Source organism: Pongo abelii, chromosome 6 (genome assembly GCF_028885655.2).
Source record: "Pongo abelii isolate AG06213 chromosome 6, NHGRI_mPonAbe1-v2.0_pri, whole genome shotgun sequence".
In the NCBI taxonomy this organism is placed as follows: domain Eukaryota; kingdom Metazoa; phylum Chordata; class Mammalia; order Primates; family Hominidae; genus Pongo; species Pongo abelii.
Window position 1 is genome coordinate 93,683,534 of NC_071991.2, and position 24,572 is coordinate 93,708,105.

The 24,572-nt window shown below is 32.8% G+C and overlaps 1 protein-coding gene across 3 annotated transcripts in view; it reads left to right on the forward strand.

Moving 5' to 3' along the window:
- The window catches only part of PCLO (piccolo presynaptic cytomatrix protein), a 416,642-nt gene that overhangs the window by 336,564 nt on the left and 55,506 nt on the right, over window positions 1-24,572 (forward strand). For 2 of the 3 annotated variants that reach the window (XM_024249810.2, XM_054559582.1), the window contains exons 16-20: window positions 935-961; window positions 8,685-8,778; window positions 9,986-10,057; window positions 12,251-12,431; window positions 14,002-14,196. In XM_024249810.2, coding sequence (XP_024105578.2) covers window positions 935-961; window positions 8,685-8,778; window positions 9,986-10,057; window positions 12,251-12,431; window positions 14,002-14,196 — 569 coding nt within the window. The remainder of the gene's footprint in view (window positions 1-934; window positions 962-8,684; window positions 8,779-9,985; window positions 10,058-12,250; window positions 12,432-14,001; window positions 14,197-24,572) is intronic. The other variant, XM_054559581.1, reaches the window with a different exon arrangement.

The following is a 24,572-nucleotide window of genomic DNA, read 5'->3' on the forward strand; positions in this document are numbered from 1 at the left end:
CATCCTTCTCAATAATTTTATTTTTAAAACTTGGAATTGTTGATATGGTTGCTCTAGTTTTACTTTATTGAACATTTTGAAAAACCAATAATTTTATGTAGAGATTACCAATAGTCACACAGTACAGGAAAAGGTGGTTTTTGTTTTATGTTAATTCATTTATATCTATATATAGTAGTTGTAACTATAATTTGGCAATATCTTTTAGAGTCTAACAACAACAACAAACTGATAACTTCATTCTCCCTTTGATTTGAGTCATTAGACCTTCAGTGTTATTTATGACAATATTATGATACAAGGGGAAATCACTGCCAAGGATTTGTCTGTAATTAGCATTTGCAAATGAAAGAATGAAAATAAAGCATTGTTGTTTATATTCTATATTCTCTAATGATATCCTGGAATATAATCTTTTACACAATATGGGAGTATCTGTCTTTTATTTATTACAGGATATGTGTCAATTAGAATGTTACAAACTTAAAGAACCAGGAAGGATAGGCAGGTAACATGAATCTGTCAGTCCATTCTGGGGTAAGCAACAAGGAATGGTAGGAACCATGGTGAAATGGAGAACAAATGCCCCACCTAAAGCTGTCTTCATGCGATTTGTCAAGTAAAGCATCCCTACTTGGTGAGGTTTGGCTCAAAGGCAGCTAATAAGCTACTCCTATTCAATTCCTGGGTCTTTCTTTCAATTACGCTCATAATTATTAGACAAGCAAAGGCCTTGGAATGTATTACACTTGCAAGGTATTATTTTCACTGTAGTTCTAGCATTTTCTGCCTCATGTCATTTGTATGTTATGGAATAGCTCCTCTAGTTATTATTTTCATATTTTCTTTCTTATTTCTGTTCCTAACTATTTTCTTCCTGTCTTTTCTACTTTCCTGTTTTACCCCTTCACTCTCACTCTTGGAATCAATGCAGTCAAGTCATGGTTGTCCAGAATGCAAGGTAGAGTTGTTTCTCTTTCAGTGTCAAGCTATGCTGTTATGTCTTGAATTATACTTTTTGCATTTTTATGTACATTCACTGGCACTTCAACATGGACTGTAACTTATATTTTTCTACATGTTTATATCTATTGAATCAGCACTACAACAAATTGTTCTGAGCATATTTCTAAATAGCTTGAGCAGATGTGTGCAATAGAACACAGAAAAGTAGAAAATATTAAAAACATAGAAACAATGAATAAAATATTATTACCATGGAATTAGACATAACTAAAGTCTCATTTATAATCTATTCACTAAAACTCATTTAGCTTCTCACATACTAATCATGATTTAAGTTCTCGAGTCTTCTATTAAAATAAAAATATCTATAGTCATTTTTCAAAAGTAATTAATGGGTCTTCTGGATGTCCAGTGCAGGTGTGTATCCCATCGGGTGCGGTGGCTCACACCTGTAATCCCAGGACTTTGGGAGGCCGAGGTGGGCAGATCACGTGGTCAGGAGATGGAGACCACCTGGCTAACACAGTGAAACCCCGTCTCTACTAAAAATACAAAAAATTAGCCAGGCATGGTGGCGGACACCTATAGTCCCAGCTACTCAGGAGGCTGAGGCAGGAAAATAGCGTGAACCTAGGAGGTGGAGCTTGCAGTGAGCCAAGATCGCACCACTGCACTCCAGCCTCAAAAAAAAAAAAAAAACGATAATAAGTGTTTGAACTTGGTCCCTCACTTGAACCTAATGTTGAAACGTTTTCATGCCTTTATAACTTCTGCCCCACAAAATTTTTGCTATGCAATGTAGGATGCCATAACTGGCTTGCTGTAGTATATTAGCAATAAGATAATCTTCCTTTGTTCCCAATAGTAGGAGCGTTTTCTAATACAGCTCATAACAAGTTGCATCATTACACTGTCAACTAAGGCAATTTCTTAGTACATAGCCAAAAGCATTATTTTGCACATCTCTCATTGCATTATAAATTAAATGTGTCATTTAGTTGGGAAGGCAAATCATGTATGATCTGTAGCAATAGGGTGATGAGGATTTTAATCCCACCCAGATTATTAATGGTACAGCATTCGTTTTTGTCTATGACATTAAAATTTCACATATTTACTACTAATGAGCTGTTTCCCAAATGAGGCTGTTTCTGATTTTTAAAAGCATAAATATGTAAATATTTCAAACAGTAGGATTTGTTACCACAGCCTTGCTATTGCCCAGAAACTTTTTGTTTCCTTACAGCCACATAATTATGGCAAACAATGTAACTGACACTGTGATAGATTCCTTGTTATGGCTGGTTCTCTCATCACAGAACACAATCCAGGTCTCTCAGGCTGATATGCAAAATTAGTTTTGTTTCAAAGAAATAGTGTTATTTTTAGAACAGATATTATTAATCACATTATTCAGAATCTCCCTATCTTTTATATATAGAAACTTGGGAAAAATTATCAGAATGATAGAGATTGTATTTAACTTATAAAAGAGAGAATATTTTATAAATTATAATAAATAATAGCATGTCTTAGATAACTATTTAAAAGATCTAGAAGCTACTTTCTTATACTTTCATCTAGAAATCACTTTCACCATGTCTTTGAGAATTGTCAATGTAAGAGGGAATTATATTGACAAGGTACTGACATTGTAAGTTAGACTATGGAAGCCAATAAGTGAGGTCCTTAAGAACTGGCGTTTGAAATTTAGCCCTGTCACTTAGAAGCTCTAAGAGTTCTCTAAAACTATTTTATCTTCTACAAAATAGGAATAATAACAGCTCCCTTCCCAGGCCTTCTGTGAAATACATGAAATAAATACATCAAAAGTGATAAGCATAATGTCTGGAACATAATAAGCGTTCAATCAATAGTAGTTATTATTATTATTGCTAGCAATGTGTATCATACATTTTTTGTAACCAGTGGTTGATTATCTCTGCAACAGAAAGGTACAGAATGCTTGAGCTTCTGAATTATACTAAATTATTTTAAAATACTATATAGAAAATTAAACAACTTTTCTTTAATAATAAAATGTAATACATCTTTCATTCCTAAATTTAAAAGAAGAGTCCTGTTAGCTAGTTAAAAAGTACACTGATTTGGTTTCCTTGTCTCCTTTACTTTTTTCTTCCCACCCTCTGATCAATATACTCAAACTCTGAAGGGCAAAATGTCAGGCAAGATAAGGTGAGAGAATGACAAGGAAAAGGTCTGGGTCGTGCATGAACTCAATACTTCCTGTTGGATAATTAAGAAATGGAAATGAGCATATATGAAGGGCCTCGCTCTGGTTTTCTCTCATCACACTGTTGAGCAAAGTGAAAATATTTTCTCTTTACTGAGATTTTGTTATGGATATAATTATTTTTAGCTATCTTTATACCTGGAAGCCCAATTCCTGGCTGGACCTTTCTCTAAACAGCATTGGTAGCCTATCAAACTATTTCCTCTGGGACCTATGGAAGGCAGGTACAGGTGGTATGTGTATTTACAATATGATGTCCAAAATTTATTTTACTTCAGTAGATTTTAAAGGAAAACAAAATACAAGCATGTTCTAAGGATCACTGAACATTTACTTAGCACAGACTATGTGTCAGACACTGTGCCAGGTGCAGGGGTTACAACTGACAATGTAGCCATAGTCTCTGCCATCAGAGAGCAAAGAGGAAAATAGAATGATAGACAATAAGCACACCATTGCACTGTTAAACAGAGCTTACCAAATGGGATGCAGATTGTACTTTTTCTAAATTAAGAGAAATAACCTCAGAGGAGTAATTTTGAAAAACGTGTGTTTGTGTGTGTGTGTGTGTGTGTGTGTGTGTGTGTGTATAGTAAGTTTAGTAAAAGAAAACCAGATAAAACATTAAAAATGAATACTTTCAATGTTTTGGATAATTTTATAAAAGTAGATACACCAAAGAAGCCTTCAAATTTCGTTATCTTTTCTCAGTTTTTCTTCTGAAATTAAAAAATACGTACATGGAAACTGTTTTCCTGTTGGTCTTGAGTAGAATAATTGAATTTCAAAAATTCTTTCAGACAGCCTTAAAAGTATATATACCTATGCATGACAAAATGACCAATAAAAACAAATTAAAAAATAAACCACCAGCACTTTGGGAGCCCAGGGAGAGCGGATCATGGGGTTAGGAGATCAAGACCATCCTGGCTAACACGGTGAAACCCCGTCTCTACTAAAAATACAAAAAAAAATTAGCCGGGCGTGGTGGTGAGTGCCTGTAGTCCCAGCTACTCAGGAGGCTGAGGCAGGAGAATGGCGTGAACCCGGGAGGCGGAGCTTGCAGTGAGTCAAGATTGCACCGCACTCCAGCCTGAGCAACAGAGCAAGACTCCATCTCAAAAAATAAATAAACAAACCAACAAACAAGGCAAAACTTCAAGGGGGTGAAGTTTTAGATATTTTTTGATAAGCACCATGTCCCATCTTTATGTATTGACCTTTTTATTTTCCCTTATTAATAAACTTCTTTAATTATTGGATATAATTGTCCTAATTGTCCTAATGTTAAATCATTAATGTAATCTTCCCACAAGAGAATATAGTGTGTTTACTAGACAAGAAAGGAAAGGGAGGATGAACTCCACTTATTTCTCAGACTGACTTTATGCTCACATTTAAGAATCCCCCTGTTTACCTGCCTACCTTCAACTTGTAAATCCACAGATTTTGATATGACTATTTTGTGTAGAGTTTTAAATTGTGTTAGGTGGCAACACAGTTCATTGAAATTGTGTACGATATGATCAGAGCATGGTAGTTATAAAACAAGTGTTACTGAAGAATGGCTTTGTGTGACTAGCTCTGCATGTTAGGAAATGCAAGGGCAAAAAATACTGCAAGGGCTTTCATTGGTGTTTAGGAGCAAGCTGGTTTTACTCTCATTAATTCTAAAGGCAATGGATGTTTTAGGTCTGGAGAGAATTGGAGAATCAAACTCATTACTATGATTAAGATACTCTATTAAAATGAACATTTTAACTTTTGTCCAATCAGTTTAGGTTATTTCTAAATGTATCTGGTCAAACATCAGTATTTATAATAAGTAGGCCTAATTGTTCCACAACACTCACTTAGGATGGACCATTTAGAATTTCCCTAGGCAACTCTAAAGAAGGCCTAACTTGTTCATGATGTTTATAATGTGTGTCTACACACATTATACATAATTTATATTATATGTATACAAATTATATATTTAAATTGAGATGGAGAATTTTAGATTATAAAGAAGACAAACTAGATACTTCAGGTAGTGAAGACTGCAATTAAGAAAATAGATGGATGTCACATTTTATGATGGGCCTAATCAATTGAGTTCATATAACATTTATTTAAAAGCAAGAAATCGAATTACCTGTGTTTGGATCCTGGTCCTACCAGTTAATAACTATGCAACTTTGACAATATGCCTTAATTTTTGTGAGCTTCAAGTTTTCTCACCTATAAAATGGAATCAGAAGTAATACCTGTGTAATGGGGTTAATATGAGTATTACATGAGTTAACACGTGAAAAGCACTTAGAACTTTACCAGAGGAAAAAGGAGGCATTTAATAAATGTTAGTTATGATTTTAATATGCTTACTTTTAAAAATGCTTCTCATGCATGAATTAAATATATACTCATATGTCAATACAATTAAGGGTTTTTTAGTTGATAGAGATGTACAATTCCTGATACAGAGTTGGCATTCAATAATTTTTGCTAGGTGTATAAGTGAAAAAAAAGACTAAATGTGGATTTGAAAAATTTGAATAACAGTTATTCACATGTATGGATTAAGAAAAGATAGTGACTGATAAATCCCTTCAAAGATATTTTAATACCACTGCAGACTATTTTAATATATATTGGCAGACCCAAAATTTTAGTGATAGTACATGGGTTTGCATTTGATATTAATTCCCATCTTGTTAAACAAATTGTATATTTTTTAGAACTTGAAAAACATGATTTTATTACTGTTCAGTATATTATAAATCTTAATATGGTTTCCATAACCTCACCACCTTGATAAGTAAGTCCAAAACAGAGGCTTAAAACTCATACTACCATGTGTTTGTTTCCCTATGTATATTCACCTATGAGAATAGCCATGATTCTAAAGCAGCAATCCAAGTTTACTATTAACTTAAAAGTAGTCACTAATTCTTTCTATGTCACTATCAAATTAAAGTTATTAACTCTTTCTATATATTAATTTCTATGTATTATTTCTATGTAGACACTTTTTTGTAGACACTAATTCTATCACCATCAAATTAAGTCATTAGTTCTATGTCACCATCAAAAAAAGAATCCAAAACTAAATTTAAAGCAACATATCTTACTAAAAATTTTTGAATTTTTCATTATAAAATATTTCAAGTTTATTAAAAATTATAGAAAATACCCTAACAAATACCTGTGTGCTTGCTACCCAATTTTGTCAAATCTTAAGATTTTGCTATATTTGTTTTAGATGTTTTAAAAGATAATACCCTGAAGCCCTCTGAAATCACTTCCCTATCCATTAAAAAAACTCACTAAATTGAATTTAATATTCATAATTTACAAGTCTTCTTATGATATTAATATATATGTATGTCATATAACATGTATATATAATGTGTAATCTTATTTCACATGATTTTATCTTTATACCATTATACCATACTATATTAAGTTTTTGATCAAAACTTTTTCAAGATGTATCTATCTTGATATATGGAGGGAGGCTTTTAAAATGTATTTAATTGATTTTCAGTGCCACTTACTATTTCATTGAAATGAATATATCACAATATATTTATTCGTTCTTCTATTGGCTTGCTATTGAAATAATGTTGCAATTAATGTTCTTGAACAAATTTCTTGTTCACAGGTAGGAGAATTTCTCTACGGTAGAAGTGGAATTAGTAGAAATTGAATATTTGGATGTTTGGGTATATAAACTTAAACTTCACTAGATATTGACAAATTTATCTAAAAAGTACATATAGAAACTTCCTATCCACAGTCTATGAGAGCTCCTCTTTCTTTAAATCATTGTCTGTATATTTCCCTAAAATTCTTTGTAATTTATATTGAGTGACAGCTGTCAAATTCTGCCTTCAATTGTGTACATTCAAATAGGTTGAAGTGGGAGGAATGCTACTTTATTTCTTCAGTTGGATTCAGCTCACAATGGCTGACTTGTGAAGTGTTATGAAACGCCAACTTGGTGCTTCTTAATCTTTGCTACACATTAGATTCACCTGGGAGCCTTCAAAAATCCTAATATTCAAGCCTCATCCCAGACTAATTAAATCAGACTTTCCCTCGGGGAGTAAGCAGGGGTAAGAGGGAATTGGGTGGAGGGTTGACTGACCCACCTCCCACCACCAGAACTCAGGTGATCCCATTATGCAGTCAATGTTGAGAATTATTTCCCTTGTATCTGATTGGTAAGAAAATAAAATCAGAGATACAGGGAAAGTACTTGCCTGCAGGCCCATCTTTAAAAGTGAGTGGTGAGCTGGAGTTTGATCCTCAATAGCTTTCTCTAGAATGTATAGGTAAATTAGTGGCTGGGGAAAATTTCTAGGCATCCAGGATATGGCAATACTTGAGACCAGGAATGTAGCAAGAGTTAGTCTGGCTACAGTTTGGAATAGAACTACAGATTACAAGAGTCAAGGTCCAGCCCCCTTTTAGGGAAAAGCAACTTGTGAAGTCCAGACACATGTCAGGACCCCCAGACAGAGAGGTTGATTTACAGGACTCTAGTGCCCACCAGAGATGACGTATTATTTAGAATGTGAGACATAAGCTTAGGCAGAAAATTCAGAAAAAAGCAGTGAGAGTTAGAGAAAGGCCTTGTCTGTGTGGGCACCATGTGGTAATAGCAAGTAACAGTAATCTAATTTCAACCCCATCAGCAGGTTGGTGCCAGCTATAGATGTTCTGCCAGACTCAATTAGGATAGGCTTTGAAAATAAATTGTTTTTAAATGTGTAGCATATAAGCTTCTAATTGGTGCTCAGAGGAAATGGAAAGGCAAGGATTAATGCAAATGTCCCAAGTTCTAATAATTGAGGAAAGATTTTTATTTGGTTCATCAATTGTAAAATTACATAAACCAAAAATTTATTGACATAAACCAAAAATTTATATTTAATTAAACTTGCTTTATAACTGCATTAGATATACTTTACCAAGAGTGTTGGAATATACTTTAGATATCAGTAACAAGTGTTTATGGAATGTGAGCCACAGCAACAGCCATTCTTCATCTTTTTCTCAGTACACTCATTACAATGTTTTAGTTTTGCTTTTCCGTATGTACAAAACTATAGTAAGGTTAAACACCAAATTATTGTTTATGGGTCAATAACATTGATGTTACCATTTAGTTCATATAATTGTCTCCTACGTTCAGGAAAGAGTAAGATTTCTGAAATTATAGTATAGTTAGAACACCTACAAGCATTTCTTTAAAAAAAAATCATTAGGGCAAAGAAAACTACAAGCATCCAACATATTTTTAAATTGTCACTATGCATTCAACTTAAACTAAGGTTTAAGACAGAAGGATGATGAGATAATTCTATAGTGATTTGAAATAAAATATCTTGAATAGTCTGCATGTCCTTTAGTTTAACTGTGAAGTCATCAACTAAGGTGAATAATCAAGATAACTCTTTCTTTTCTCCCAATTCAGTGCTGAGTACAAGAGAAGGACTAAATATGTCCAGAAAAGTCTTAATCCTGAGTGGAATCAAACAGTAATTTATAAAAGTATTTCCATGGAACAGGTATGTAAAGATTATTTCTAGGTGACAGAATTAGGCTAATATAAGTACAGTGATAACACAATTATTCAAAAATTGGGATCTATATACATTTTGCCAATCAAACAAAAAAAGTTGAGTAAAATAATGTAAGAAATGTAGCCAATGGAAAAAATGAGTGACGTTTAAGCATAGGGTGAAAGTAAATGTGCACATTTTGACAAAGCAGCCAAAACATAAACAAATAAAATAAGAAAACTAGTGGAATATTTTCCATTGATTATTTCAGAATTTAAAATTTTTAATAGACTAAGCCACATTTATCAAATTTGAGAAATATATTTTCCAACTGTCTATATTTTGACTTTCATATACAATACACACAAAAAATAAGATTCAGTGCATAAAACTGTATTACTCCACTAGACAATATTTTAGGATCTCATCTCTTTGCTAAATTGAGGCCTCCTAAGAATCTGGCATTGGGGTGCTAAACTCTACAGAAGAAGGCAAAATGATGACTGGTATAAAGGATTATCACCACAGATAAGTAACTGTAGGCAAAATTACATTATTATATTTCTGAAAATCTGCATTTTTATATCTTTGCTTGAGTAACAGACAATAACTGAAATGTATAAGGTTGAATTCAGAGAGAAGACTATAAAGACAGTTCCCATATAAACCAATTTACAAGTGAACTGTCTTTCAAAATGAGATTCTTAATTTGTCTTCTAGTAGATTAATTTGATTACAAAGATGAAGCTGGATATAAATTATAATCTGGATTTGTGAATTTAAAATAAACTCACCTGCAGAAATAAGGCAGTGCTACTAAGTTTTTTGGAAATTGCTGAAACATTGAATCCAAATACTTCATCTAGATAATACTAGACATTTTTGCAATCTATGAATTTCTTATATTTACAGTATTTATAAATTCTGATTTCTATTTTTGAAAATGAGGTGGGGATACAATAAATAAGTAAGAATTATAATTTTATTCACCAAATAATAATGTTCCACATGATCAAACACTAGTTTAGAGTGCGAAACCATTCAAATTTTACACAATATTTAATATTTAAACTACATAGTTTTTGGTAAAATTTTAAGTATTTTCACATAAATGGAAGGAGTTTAAGGAAAAAAAATATGTCTACTGTATGTGTGTAATGAAAATGTATGATGGAAAGGTAGATTTAATTAGATTTCTATTTGAACTATATAGCTCAAGAAGAAAACACTGGAGGTGACAGTTTGGGATTATGATAGATTTTCATCCAACGACTTCCTTGGGGAGGTAAGCCTCTGACTTCCTTTCCCTTATTTGCTGCTATGGTAAACCACCAATTAAAGCACGATGCAAAGCATGTTTCTGAAGTTTATAAGATAGCCATTTCTGAAAAAAATCTTTTGGCAGATAGAATTTATTTCCTGATTTACTCTTTGAGTAGATTAATACCAACTCAAGAAATGGTTTTCACTCTATCACTTGATGTACTTTATAATTAATTTCTAAGATGAAATTTTCTCTCAATGGGAAGATATGTAATCATACTGTGAGTCCAAATGAGATTTGAAGTAACAAATTTCTTATATTATAAAATGGCCTGGACTTTTAAAAATGCATTTACAGGTTCTTTAATTGATTTGATGTGACATATTGATTGCATTGTTATTTATAATTAAGTATTCTGAGAAAAATCACTGAAAACATTTTAAGAAGCAAAACTACAAGTAGGAGAAAACAATAAAAACAATTTTTACATTAACATCAAGGAATCAAAATAACCTAATTGTATGCGTGTATCAGAATATCTCATATACCCCATAAATATATACACTTACTATGTACTTGTAAAAATTTAAGAATAAACAAATAAGCTAATCATGAAATTGGTAGCGTGAACCGATCTTGTGATTTTTAATCTATTATATATATACATTGTTTATAGGTATATATACATTGTTTATATATATGAACATAATATATACACATATTGTTTATATATAGGAATATTATATGTATAATGTAGATATGTACACATTGCGTATATATACACATTATACATTATATGTTGTATATATACATATATTATACATTGTATATACATATATTTTATATATGTATATATAATGTGTATATACATACAATGTATATATGTCTATATACAATGTATAATATATACTATACAGTGTATGCAATTGTATGTCTACAGTGTATATATAATGTGTATATATATACGTTATATATACAATGTATATATACTGTACCTATTATATATAGTATACATAATATATATACACACATACACATTGTTTAGTGTTCTGCTTAGGGCAGAAGTTATGAATTAATGTTAAAAATAATCTCCAAAAAATCCAAAACCTACAAAATACGACATCCTTTTGTGTAATCAAGATGATAATGAGGACTTGTTTGGTTCTTAAGACTTTGCACATCTCTTTTCACCAAAACCGGAGCATTTGACCCTTACCTTCTAGCTCCATCCAGCTCTAGCCACTTGGACTAATCTTGATCTTAGGCAGGAGTACTCTAGATTAGTATTATGCCTGACTTTATGTTTCATTTCAAAAAAGTGACTTACTGAAGTCCATCTAATTTGTGGTCTTATGTTTACATGAGCCTAAAGCATATATCCATTGGTCTGGTTTTCATTTCTTTTTAGCTCATCCTATCTAAGATGTCAGCAACTGTAAAATGCACCAATGTACTAAGGAAAAAAAAGTTGCCAATTAAACCATGACAAAATGTGGTAGTCATATCCCTATTTCAAATGTGAACTAAAGTGTGTTTTAAAATAGAATAAATAAGTTTGTAATTGCAACTTACTCATTCTTTTCCATTTTGTCCCTTTTGTGACTAAAATCAAACATTTTTCAAGTTGCTAGTCCAGTTTAAGATTAAAATAAGTTATGAGTTTTTGTTTGTTTGTTTGTTTGAGACGGAATCTTGCTCTGTCGCCCAGGCTGGAGTGCAGTAGTGCGATCTCAGCTTACTGTAAGCTCTGCCTCCTGGGTTCATGCCATTCTCCTGCCTCAGTCTTCCACATAGCTGGGACTACAGGCGCCCGCCACCACACCCAGCTAATTTTTTTTTTTTTGTATTTTTAGCAGAGACGGGGTTTCACCGTGTAAGCTTAGAATAAGTTCTTACAACAAAAAGAAGTTTTGTTTTATGAACAGATTGACTTGTGACCCTATCTTTTAACATCATATCCAAATAATTTAGTTAATAGTCAAAAATTTTATACAGTTCAGTTCAAGCAAACATTTATTAAGCATCGAGTATGTAAAAGACATTGTTTCCAGTATCATTGGTGAAGAAAACTGAGGAAGAAAGAATCATCATCCTCAAAAGTTATACTGTATTCCTTGGTTTATATCCTTGAATAAATTTTAGAACATAGGGAAAGTAATGAATCAATTATACTTTAGTCCCTAAATTTCATTTATTTGTTACACTTTTTTTCAGGTATTGATTGATTTATCTAGCACATCTCACCTCGATAACACTCCAAGGTGGTACTCTCTCAAAGAACAGACTGAAAGCATTGATCATGGCAAGTCTCATTCCAGTCAGAGCAGCCAGCAGTCCCCAAAGCCATCTGTTATCAAAAGCAGAAGCCATGGTATCTTCCCTGACCCATCAAAGGGTAGGAAATATTTTTTTAAGTAGAAAAAGTTTTGTGTCTATTTGTTCAGTCTGTATCTTCTTAGTGTGAATGTTTGTACATTTAACATATATTAATAGATTAGACACGACTGGAAAATACTTAATATAATGTCATGCAAAGAGTAATGGATATGGTATCAGGAGAAATGGGCTTTATTCTCAGGTCATTACCCATACTTAGGTGTAGCACTTTGTAATCTTCACTTCTCTAACTGTCCATTTTTCAACACGTAAAATGGAGGAGGTGTGACTATATGAGCTATTTGGTCTATTCCACCTCAAAATCCATGGTAACGTGATCTCAGAAAATGCATTTGGGTATTTCATAAAGATAATATAAAAATCCCTACCAGTTCATTGTCTAGACATAATCATCATTACCGTTAAGTTACCCTTCTAATTGTTTGACTCTCTGGTTGTCCATAAATATTGTCTTACCCAATAAATATAATTTTGCAAGCTACTTTTTATTTATCATACAAAGAATATTTTCCCCTGTCATCAAAACAATTGGTGTGCTGAAATTTACTTGTCTTTCCTAAATGTTGGACTCAAGCTAATTTTTTAATAATAATTATTATTTTTTAAATAACAGTGCCATACATTGGGTTTGGCAATATGCAAATATGTACAGCACTCTCATTCAAATGAGCTTTTCCTTTGAGAGGTTCATAACCAACTGTTCTACAACACAACATTAATCCTCATCATAAACTTAGTTACTGCCTCTGTGGGATAAAACATGTGGTACCTTACCTAGATATGCTGAACTATTTATAAGTATTAAATATAATTTTTATATTGGACTTGAGTATTACTTCCTTGTCACCTTTTCTAGGAAAGTCCAGCAAATTGAAAAGTGTTTCCTTGTACATGAGATTCTCTGAATCATAAATGCAAGTGTTCTAGGAGATGAGAAAGTGAGTCCATGTCCAGTAGGCCGCTGAGTTGATATCAAAAACTGCTGACTATGAGTGCTGTAGATTATTTATGGATGAGTTTTATAGATCATTTATGGGTACCACTTAGCCATCTCAACTCTTATCTTGCTTAACATTCTGCAAGATCATTAGTATAAAGATCTCTTTCTATGACTGCCTTAGGAAATATGTGATCCATACATTCTCTACAATGGTTTGAGGCATGATTCTACAATCTCCACATTTAATATGTTCTAGTGACTCACATCCTTCATCCTGTTTTTGCTTAAAACTCCTCCTGTGTACTGTCTCCTGCCTGACCTCTACTGGAATTAGCAGAGGTGCTTGGTGAAACTAAAAGTTAACATATTTATTACTAGAAGCTAGTCAGAATGTATTTCTTTTTTCAAAGTTCTCTCTTTTCATTGCTATCATCCTTTTGCCTTTCCTCCCCCAGATTGTTTCCCAGATGTTTAATCACCATTCTGTATGATGACCAGTTGCATAAATTAATCATATAAGACTCAGAATTAACATAAATTTTAGGCAGTTTCGAATTATGTGTAGACCAAGCTTGACAGGAGGAATGCTGGAACAACTTTAACTCATGTTTTACCCTTTTGTGACCAGACATGCAGGTTCCCACCATTGAGAAATCCCATAGTAGTCCTGGTAGCTCAAAATCATCATCAGAAGGCCATCTCCGTTCTCATGGACCATCTCGCAGTCAAAGCAAAACCAGCGTCACTCAGACCCACCTGGAAGATGCAGGGGCTGCCATAGCTGCTGCCGAAGCTGCCGTGCAACAACTCCGCATTCAACCAAGTAAAAGACGCAAATAAATTCCTCAGCATGGCAGCTTAATGTTCATCTGTTGCCTTTCTTTCCTGCTGTCCTTTCCTGTTTGCTTTCAGTTTTCAGCATCCTCTGCTCACCCTGTTCTCTGTCCCTTTGTGTAAGAACGATATCAATACATTAATATGCTCTTATTTAGATTTTTTTTATTTACATCGACTGAAATAAAACTGGCTGTTTCTCCTTTGTTTCCACCATCCATCCAACCTGGCTCATAGCATTTGATACAGTGTCTGTGATGTTTGGAAGCAAAGCAATGTTGTGTGTCCTTTTTGTTTGCGCTTAAATATCTTTTAGAATACAGAAATTATAAGCACAAGTGGCTGCCAGTTTTCCAGGCCTTATACCAAAAAAAAAACAAGTGCACACACATAAGTATTTACAGCAGATTCGCAATTAGATTCTTGTATCTGAAAACACTCAAAAAGTCTAGGCAGAAGATAATGCAACCAACAGTCAACTTCTAGAACCTTGGAGGAAAAGCCATTTCAAGACAGTGCTTTAAAACACTAACAAATTTTGCTTGTGAAATATGGTAGCTTTCCATGTGCAAAAATTTGTAGTCTTCTGAAAAATCTGTGAAGAAAATCGTAATTCTTACATTCTCAAAAAACTACATTAAATTAATATATGTATCAGCATATGTGATGAGGCAATGCAACCTCACTGAGGAGCACAATTGGGTCCATTCTGTTGGATCACACTTTGTATGTGATGACAGATTTTACAGATATTTTTTCTAACCATTGGAAATAAAGATATGCTATGTCTGGTAGCTATAAGTCAATCAAAGTATAACAATTGACCTATCTTAACTGCTGTATTTTCATTTCATTTGTGAAAATTTAGTCAATTGATATAATTATATAAAAACTTAATACGTGCAAATATTTCACAAATGTAGGTACCCTGTTACTCCTAAAAGGCATTAGCCAGGCAATGGAGATAGATCATTGTTCTCTCCATCTCCCTAGTCATCATTTGCAAAGAAACAGCCAGTTTTAAACCCCTTTAGTGCTGTGCATGTGGTGTCATTTTGGCATTTGAAAACACAACGTATTTAAATAGAGCAAAAGAGCACTTCTGTTTGCATGAATAACATTTAAGCTGGTTCCATCTGAGGATACATACTCTGGGTTTCCATTTCACCCACACTGCCACAGCAGCACATAAAAGCGGTCAGTCTAATCATGCCAGGAAGCAGCACAGACACAGCATAGCAGGAGTCCTCCCCATTCAAAGAACTCAGTCTGATAATCTGCCTCCACCAGCCAATGGCAACCAAGACCAAAGCCAGCTAGCCCTCAGGAAGGTGATGTCTGATGGACCAGTCAAGCCAGAAGGAGGTGAGCAGAAAGGCCCTGTTCAAAGCACACAGCAAGAACATCCCCAAATTTAAAGCTCTCATCTTTAATTTTTAGAGATTGTCTGATAAAATATGTTTATCCACTTTTTAATGTGCTTTTGTGGGCATGGCATTTCAGGACTTCATCATCACCATGTAAGTCCCAAGATCAGTCCCGTAATATATTGACTACAGTGATTTGTATTTTTCTATGCACTGAGCATACTTTTGTTGGGAAATAGATTAACAATATTCATATTGCAGAATGGAATGCATGCTACTAACCTAATCTGTTCAAGCATGACTATAAATATGTTTCATTGTGATAAAAGTTTAAATTGCTCACAGTTCAAGTTAGCCTACCAGTTGGAATGTGGATCAGTTTTTGTTGCCTATTATTTCAAGTGTAACTTTTAAAAATTTAGTGGATTTTGAAAATTCTTAGAGGAAAGTAAAGGAAAAATTGTTAATGCACTCATTGACCTTTACATGGTGAAAGTTCTCTCTTGATCCTACAAACAGACATTTTCCACTCGTGTTTCCATAGTTGTTAAGTGTATCAGATGTGTTGGGCATGTGAATCTCCAAGTGCCTGTGTAATAAATAAAGTATCTTTATTTCATTCATAAACTACTGGGTTCTGAGCCATTGTTATATGATGCAGCTTAAAATGAATGTGTCAGTTTTGTTTTCTCAATTGATTTCGTTGCAATAGATTTGAATTACTGCCTCATTGCTAGTGACAGCTGTAATGATTGGACATTTGAGAGCAGGACAAAGTTCCATCTTGGAAACGCTATAAGATAGATGGAAAATTGTCACCAAATAAAAGCATCAGAGATTACATTAAAATGTAAATAAATAATGGGATTGGGCTGCCCTAGGCAACACTTCTGCTATTTCTCTCTCCCACGTCTGATCTGCTTTGCAATCTTCTCAGGTTCCTGGATAGAGGAAGGTAAATTCCATGAGCTCTTGCTTTGGAGAAGTGGCTAACCTTGAACTCATAGCTCTGTTCAGTAAGGAAAGCAAATTTACATCCATCTGTAACCTGACCCCAACATTGCTAGAATTTTCCCCCAAGAAAGAGTGCCACTGCCAGTGACAAGGAATGAAGCTAGGGTGATTATACAATTATCTTCAAATTTAATTCAAAAGCACATATTAAAATAATGTTTTTTTTAAAAATAGAATAGTAGTATTTGCCCCCTTAAGTACCTCTCAGCCCTAAAATATTTGATTTTATGAGTCTATATTTGGCACAAAATTAAAATCAAGCCTTATACTTTCCTATTGCATTCTTTTTATTCTCATAAAATTAAAAACATTTCATATGTCCTTCTCCCTATTAATTATATATGTGGTGGCAATGTAAGATATATGTCACATTACAGAGGTAAACCACTGAGGTGTTTCCCAAATTAGGTAATTAAGGAAACAATCAGCTTAAACATTACGATAATTCTGAATATGTGTTACTCAGCCCAGTTTATAGATTATCATCAAAGCACAATTTCTTTTTTCTTGTTAGGCTTACCAAGACTTTCATTTTTAAAATTCCACCTTTCACCTTTCTTCCATCAAATAAGTTCAGTTGATTTCTTCATGTTATTCACGTTCTTACTTTAAATATTCTTTTAATTATAAATCTCACAGTAATCAAACACTTCCCTTATTTCACACCTTATTTTTAATTATTGTGACTTAAGTGTTTCTATATGACATTTTATATGATTTTCTTCCTAGACATAGTCCTTAAAATTTATATTAAAGTGTTTTTAATCCCTTTTTTTGAATAGTGCTCCAATAGATATTCTCAAACATTTAGTCTTGTGATTGACTTAGAAGTCACTCTTCATTAAAACCATAATCAAAAGGAAAACTAAATAACACAGCATGCTTTCATGTTTAATTTTGTTCTAATAGATGATAAATAAAAAAGCCTTGTTTTCTAAAGTATTACTTTTCTGCTATTATAAATGTGCCAATATAATTGATCCATGTATATTTCCAGACACTTCATAGCAAATATACTATAGTGTTAAATTTATATAAAATGCAATATAATTTGTTTAAAGTGCAGAGAGAAAAACTAGGCAGATACAAACATATAAAAAGAACCCGCAGGTTCCTGTTCACTAACTGCAGAAGTATTAGTAATAATCATAAAAGTGTTTGGATAAAAGTGTCCCATTATTTCAAACCTCACAATGGAGTTCGTATAATCCCATCTGCATTCTGAAAATAATACTCTGCATTTGAATAGTTCTTCATGTTGTACAGAGTGTTTTGTCATCCATTTCTCATTTTATCACATTAAGTGGATGAGGTAGTCATTTCAATATTCTTATCCCTGTTTTTTTATGGGTAAGCAATCACTGAGTCAGAGGGGTAGGCTGGCTGATATAAGAACACACAGCTAGAAATTTTCAGAACCGACAAATACAACATTGTCTTGTGACTTTTCGAGTTATAATTTTTGAATACATTGTCTCCTTTAAAATCAAACTCTCCTAATTTTAATAAGAACAGTCATTTACTTATTTATTACTTATCTCTTAAGTTCTTACAAATGATTAGAGGTAGCTAGAAATGATGGCGGAATTCCATTTATACTCTCTACCTACATGGTCCTCCTTTCTAAAGGATTTAACCCAACAAAAGGAAGCCTTCCCACTGTGCAAGCCCAGTGAGGCATTAGGCAATGTTTGTGGCTCCATTAGAAAAGGCTGCGGGTCCATCTGTAGGCATTTCTATCGAGAGTGACAAAATTGTTCCTAAAGAGCTTTTCAAAGATTTTTTGTAAGCTTCTCAGCAGATTTCTGCTTGAACTAGCATAAAATATGGGTCAAACAAGAATTATGGAGTGAGTCAAAAGGAATTTTTTCTTTCCCTCTGGGGTTTAGTTGTATGCTAAAACACCTGACGGGAAAGATTAGACAGATTGTGCAAAAACATCCTGAGGCCTAAACAACTCTCTGTAGTTAAAAACCTCTGGAAATGTTTTCGGTTGCTGTTGTTGTTTTCCCCATGCTAGTTAGTTTGGTTGAACACAAACCTTGCTGTTTCAAAAGATTTTTTGTTTGTTGGTTTATTGGAAAACTATATCAAGACCAAAACAAGTTGAAGCATTCCTAAAACCTTGAAGATTTACTTAGTTGAAATCCAATATATTAAAGTACAGTTTGAAAAACCTGAGCTATTTTTGTTTGATACTAAGATTTTAGGTATGAGTTTTAAATTTAGAAATAGGCAATACAGGATGAGGAGAAATATCCCTCTACCGTGGTCAATAAATCAAGAGCCACTGGGACAGGTTGGAGAGGTTAGGTGAGACGATAAATTATTAGGATAGGTCATGCAAGGAAATATGATTTTGAGTTCCCTGATGTGGCTGAATTGTAGGAGAAAAGCCTGATGCTACTTCCACAGACCACTACTGGAAACTCCACTTTCAATAAAGCTCATTTGCGGCACCTGTCAAAGAAGAGTTTACTATCCATGTGTTGCCTTGGCGAACTCGTACTAAGCCATCACTCTGTGGGAGCTGCTGCCTTGGGCAAGCGGTAGTGGGTGGATGGGTTGGGGAGTGGGTGGGACTGGGAGTGGAGGGAATTGTTGGGTACAAATGATAGTAGCTAATCAGCATCCCATTTTCTTTTGACCAGAAGCAGATGATCACTTCTGGTCAGAAGGAATTTAGCCTTCCCTGTTTCTGTAAAGGACAGGCCCATAAGAAAAATAAAGGAAAAAGCATAAGAGAAATCAATTTCATTTGGAGGTGAAGTCTTCTTTAATATTGTATGTACAAGATTAATAAAAACAAATTTTACATTCCTCATTTCCATGTGTGTGCAAAAAAATTTTTTAAACCTTGAGCAGTTTAAAATAAAAAGAAAATTCAAACTGTAATGACATGCGCATAGCAAACATCCAACAAAATCTAAGAGAATCAATTTGGGCAATTTCAGCTTTCAGAGTTCTATACCTATTTCTCTGGTGATAAGGATTTCATTTTGTTATCTTGAAAATCAAAATGCTTTTCTAACGTTTTGGTTTTGAGAGATTCTACATTTTCTTGGAATGATTGACTATGCATTTTCGAATATTTCTATAGTCATTTAAATTTATTGCTAGAAATACCTCTGCTATACATACAGAATCAGACAGTAAATGTAGAACTCTGACCATATCACACTATCCCTTGTTTATGGACCTTCATTCCTGAAGATGAATTCACTGACCTACCATCAATGGGTACTTCTGTTCTTTTCCAGTAGTAGCCATGGATCTGCACCGAGCCATCTGCATACTTTGGTCTGGTCCACAATGGGGATTTATATGTTCATTTCATCTGACATGAAAAGTAAGACGAACTGGCCCATCTAAACACCAAACTTGGCTTCAAAATTGTTATGCCTTAGTCATATGGTCTAGCTATGGTCCTAAATAATGAGGATGGGACTATTAATATATGATCTAAGAAGAAGAGAAAGGCCTAAATTTTAACACACCAAGGTTTCTTAAATATTATTTATGACATGTCTTTAAAAATAATACCCATAAAGCCTAGTTTTTGTAATGCAATTATTTTCAAAGAGTTAGTTTATCAAATTACCATCAGGGAGCAGGACCTGTGGAAGTAAGACAGGCAAGTAAATGCTGATGGGGGAGGGAAATGAGAATGCCAATGGAGACAGTGGGGGGCAGTCAGGGTACAATAAGAGCATGGAGCAGGCAACTTTCTCACTTGGATAGGAAGATCATGGAACCAGGGATATGCTGCCCGAGGAGTGGTGGAGGAATACCAAAGACACTAATTGTCAACTTAATAATAGTCCCCAAATCCAGATATCTAACTATCCATGAAATGCTTGGTTATTTTTCCACTTTTCATCCACATGTATTACATACATTATGTAAACCATAATATTTCACCCATTCTCCATTGTGCAACATGATCTGGGGGAAGAAACATGGGTATGGGGTAAGATGAAGGGAATCTTCATGTATACTGAATAAGACCATGAAAATATTCTTTTTCATTTTTATTACTGTGCTGTACGTGTAAATATATAATGAATCACTAAAAAGCCAAAAATACATGAATTTTCAAATGAAACCAAATTATATCAGAAATATTACATTTTGATTGGGGTGTTGAGTTTGGTAGATGTGTGAATAAGAATGACTTAGATCTAGCCATCATTTTATATTTTAATGTGTTTTAGATACTGAAAAATATAATTTGTTAATTTAATTATAATTTGAACAGATTAATCAAAATAATATTAGGTTGGTACAAAAAGTAATTGTGGTTTTTACCATTGAAAGTAATGGCAAAACCCGCAATCACTTTTGCACCAACCTAATACCACAACTCAAACAAGGCAGAAAAATTTTTCAGAAGAAATGTTTGGTAAAAGTCAGGATCACAGGTTTCTATTTCCAAATGTATAAGAAAGACAGTGAAATATAATTTCTACCATATTGTTCTTAAAAAGAACATAGCAAAATTCACTTTTCCTCATTAAAACATTTCAAATTCAAAACCATGTATTTCAAGTTCTATAGATCACACTATTTGTATCTGATTCTTTTTATAAAAAGAACTTGGAATATAGAGAAATACAGAAAACATATTTTTACAACTACCTAATTCAAATGTCTTTCTATATAGGTCTATTATGTAGTTTTTGTTTTAAAGCATCCTCATTGCCAATGACATTTAATAAAGTCAATAACTATTGAATCACCATTTTGCTTCCATCCAACTATTAATGTACAAAAGAGACTTTATGAACAGAAAACCTCTTTATGGAAGAATTTGCATTATTTTATGCCTGCCAATTATCATTATTTACTCTGGGTTTCTGTGCACCATAACATAGTTATTTTCTTGTTTTGTTTGTTTTTAACCAAAGATAGAACAGACATGTTTTTATGATACAATATATTTTTAATTCATGCCATATATTTCTAGAGTTGTGAAGTTCTGAGTAAAACAAGTTCTTAAGAAGCTTAGAGACCATTAAAATGAATGCTAATATCAATAATGAATCTTTTCAAGAAAGCTGAAAACTTGATTTTTTTCAGTACAAAACACAAAATTAAAAATAAATAGCATGATAAAATGATCTTGACATATGTAATTGTTAAGGTGACTGTCAAAGAAACTGATGCTAATCAGTTTCTTCTCATTTTTCACAGTACTTCATTTCCATGACTGTGGGACTTGACCAGTAATTCTCACTGATTCCTGGTGGGGGCGGGGGATATGTCCCAGAAACCCTTTCAGGGGTCTGCAAGGTCAAAATATTCTTAAGAAGATTAACATGTTATTTGTTTTTTTGCTCTCATTTTTTTCTCAAGTGTACAGTGGAGTTTTCCAGCAGCTACATAAGGTGTCATGATATCATTGCTTTGATGACTAATGGAATATGTGCTTGTTGATTTTTTGTTTTAATGTTTTATTTATTTTGAATATGATAAATATCAGCAGATATAACCTATATAACATAAAATTCTTTGGATTATTAAATAAGTTCTAATATAAGACTAAAATATGTAAGCTTGTTGTCCAGCTTAAACTTTTAAGTATATTAAATTATAATTTATAAATTATTGTAAATTAAATTATATTAAAGTGTTCAAGTATATTTAAGCTTAAAAATATTTAAAAGTCACCAGCTTAGACTTATGCACAATCATAATTTTTATAATAGTCAAAGACTGAATAACCAAGGACTTCTTCCAAAACATGTTTATCATGTTTGTCTCCAAATTTTCTATATCTTATATATCTCTTCTATTGCATTTCAGAACCCCTTCTTTCCTTTCTCATTTGATGTTAATTTATAATTATTAAGATTGACAAATGACATTTTTTCAATTTATATGGCAATTTTTTATTTTATTGGGAATGATATAGATTAAATTATATTTATACATCCATAATTATTACTTTTTCCTTTTGAAATTTCGTAAGTTGCCTATGAGCTTTAATCAAGCTGCTTCCAGGCTAAAGTAGAGTGACAGAAGTCTTATAAAGGTAGAATAAAATTTTAGTTCTTATCTTGAAAGTAACATTTATAGAAAAACAGTTGTTTATAAATTATCAATTGATTTTATCTTCCATTATCTACATTACTGATCCCATATAGTGGCAATTAATTGTATTGGCGTAACAATAGAAAAACTGAAGATTATCACCTTCATTCAAATTTGAGGAAAAATGGAAAGTTTCTTACCAAATACTTGATCCTTAATTTCAAGTATATAATTTGATGAGTTACAAAATATTTAATGCTAAAAGGATATTTGCAAACGTGTTTATCATTTATGAAAAATATGATCTGAATTACTTTTATTAAGTCATCATTTTTACATACATTTGCTGCTATTATTTTTAGTGCAAATAATATCACAGAACCTCTTCAAGGTGTTGGTGATGCTACAGCAAACAAAATAGACAAAAATTACTGTCTTCCTGAATCTCTCATGCCAGTCATATTTATTGAATAATCAATTTAAAGGTATCTGGAAAAAATTATGAAGAGTAAGAAAAGTGAGTTTTGTCTATCTTCAACTGAGAGGAAAAGAAAAATGCGATCAGTCACTGATTTACATTTATGTCCAACCAAACACCATCATGTTTAAAAATATCTGGAAAATATAATTAATTATAATTTATTTGTTCTGCCTCTGTTTCTATCATAATCTGTACAATCCACTGCCATATAACCATCTATACATAGACAGAAAGTATTTTTTAATGATCTATTTGGAGAAAGATTAATGAAATGATTGTTATAGATTAATAGATCATTAATATAATCTGTTTAGAGAAAGATTAATGACATTAGCTTAGAGAGGTTAGGTCTCATGAGACCAGACATGCATTTATCAAATAACTGTCCAAACTTCCTCTTTACTTCATGGCCATTGACCAAATTGGAATAATATGAAAACAAACTGGAAATGTGATCAACCTTTTTCATTTGGGCAAAGTTTAATGAATTTTCAAAATGTTCGATTCCATTTAAGGACAGCATTCTTGTTATCTAAGCAGTCGTGATGTAAGTTCTCACAGTTTCAGGATTATGTAAGAACTTTTTTCAAAATGACTATTTTTAGAATGACTTTTTACTCAAACAAACCTGCATGTTTTACAGTAGTCTTTATTCCTGCTTGAGTTTTTTTTTTCTCCAATTGTCAGTTGGAAATACCTGTCTGACAGCCTAATGCAAGTGTAGTGCAAGCAAACAGCAAGAAAGAAAATGCTTCTGCTTCAAAAGAGAATAAAAGGAAGATTGAAAAATTAAAAATTGCCCATGAAAATTTGATGTAGCTCAAAATTGAATGTTTTTTCTTTCACATATGATCCCCCATGCTATTAATCTTTTAAAGATAAAGATCATTATTGTATTTACATTTTTTAGCACCAAACCAGAACTCGGCACTGGATACATTCTTTTTTCATTCTATTTATTTGAACATAGCTGGAATTACGGCCTAAATTTATTAAAGGCAAAATGAATTTACTTTCCTAATTTTCATATATGATAATGTCTTAGTCAAACTTTCTTTCGTTATTTAGTATAAAATTTTAATTCTCACTTAAACTATATTTTAAGTGGTTTCTTCCAAAATCACTTCTGAACTAAAAACACCTCAACAAAAGGAAGACCTACTTAAAAGGCAACATTATGATTTCCTTTTAAAAGCAAGGATTATAGTATATGGAGCCAACATGTATTTTTTTATGTAAGAAAAAATTCTTCTATACCATGTTATCAGTTAAACTAACTTCACTTTCATTTGTTACATTGTTTTATATGATTACTTCTGTTTCCTGAAGTGATCGTTGATCTTATTATCTATAAAGCCAGATAATGAATCATTATAAACAAACTAAATTGTTCATTAAGATGTCATTAAGAATTCAGTCATAAGGCCAATGTGTATGGAGAGAGAATAGTGTGAACATAAGAGCTTTACC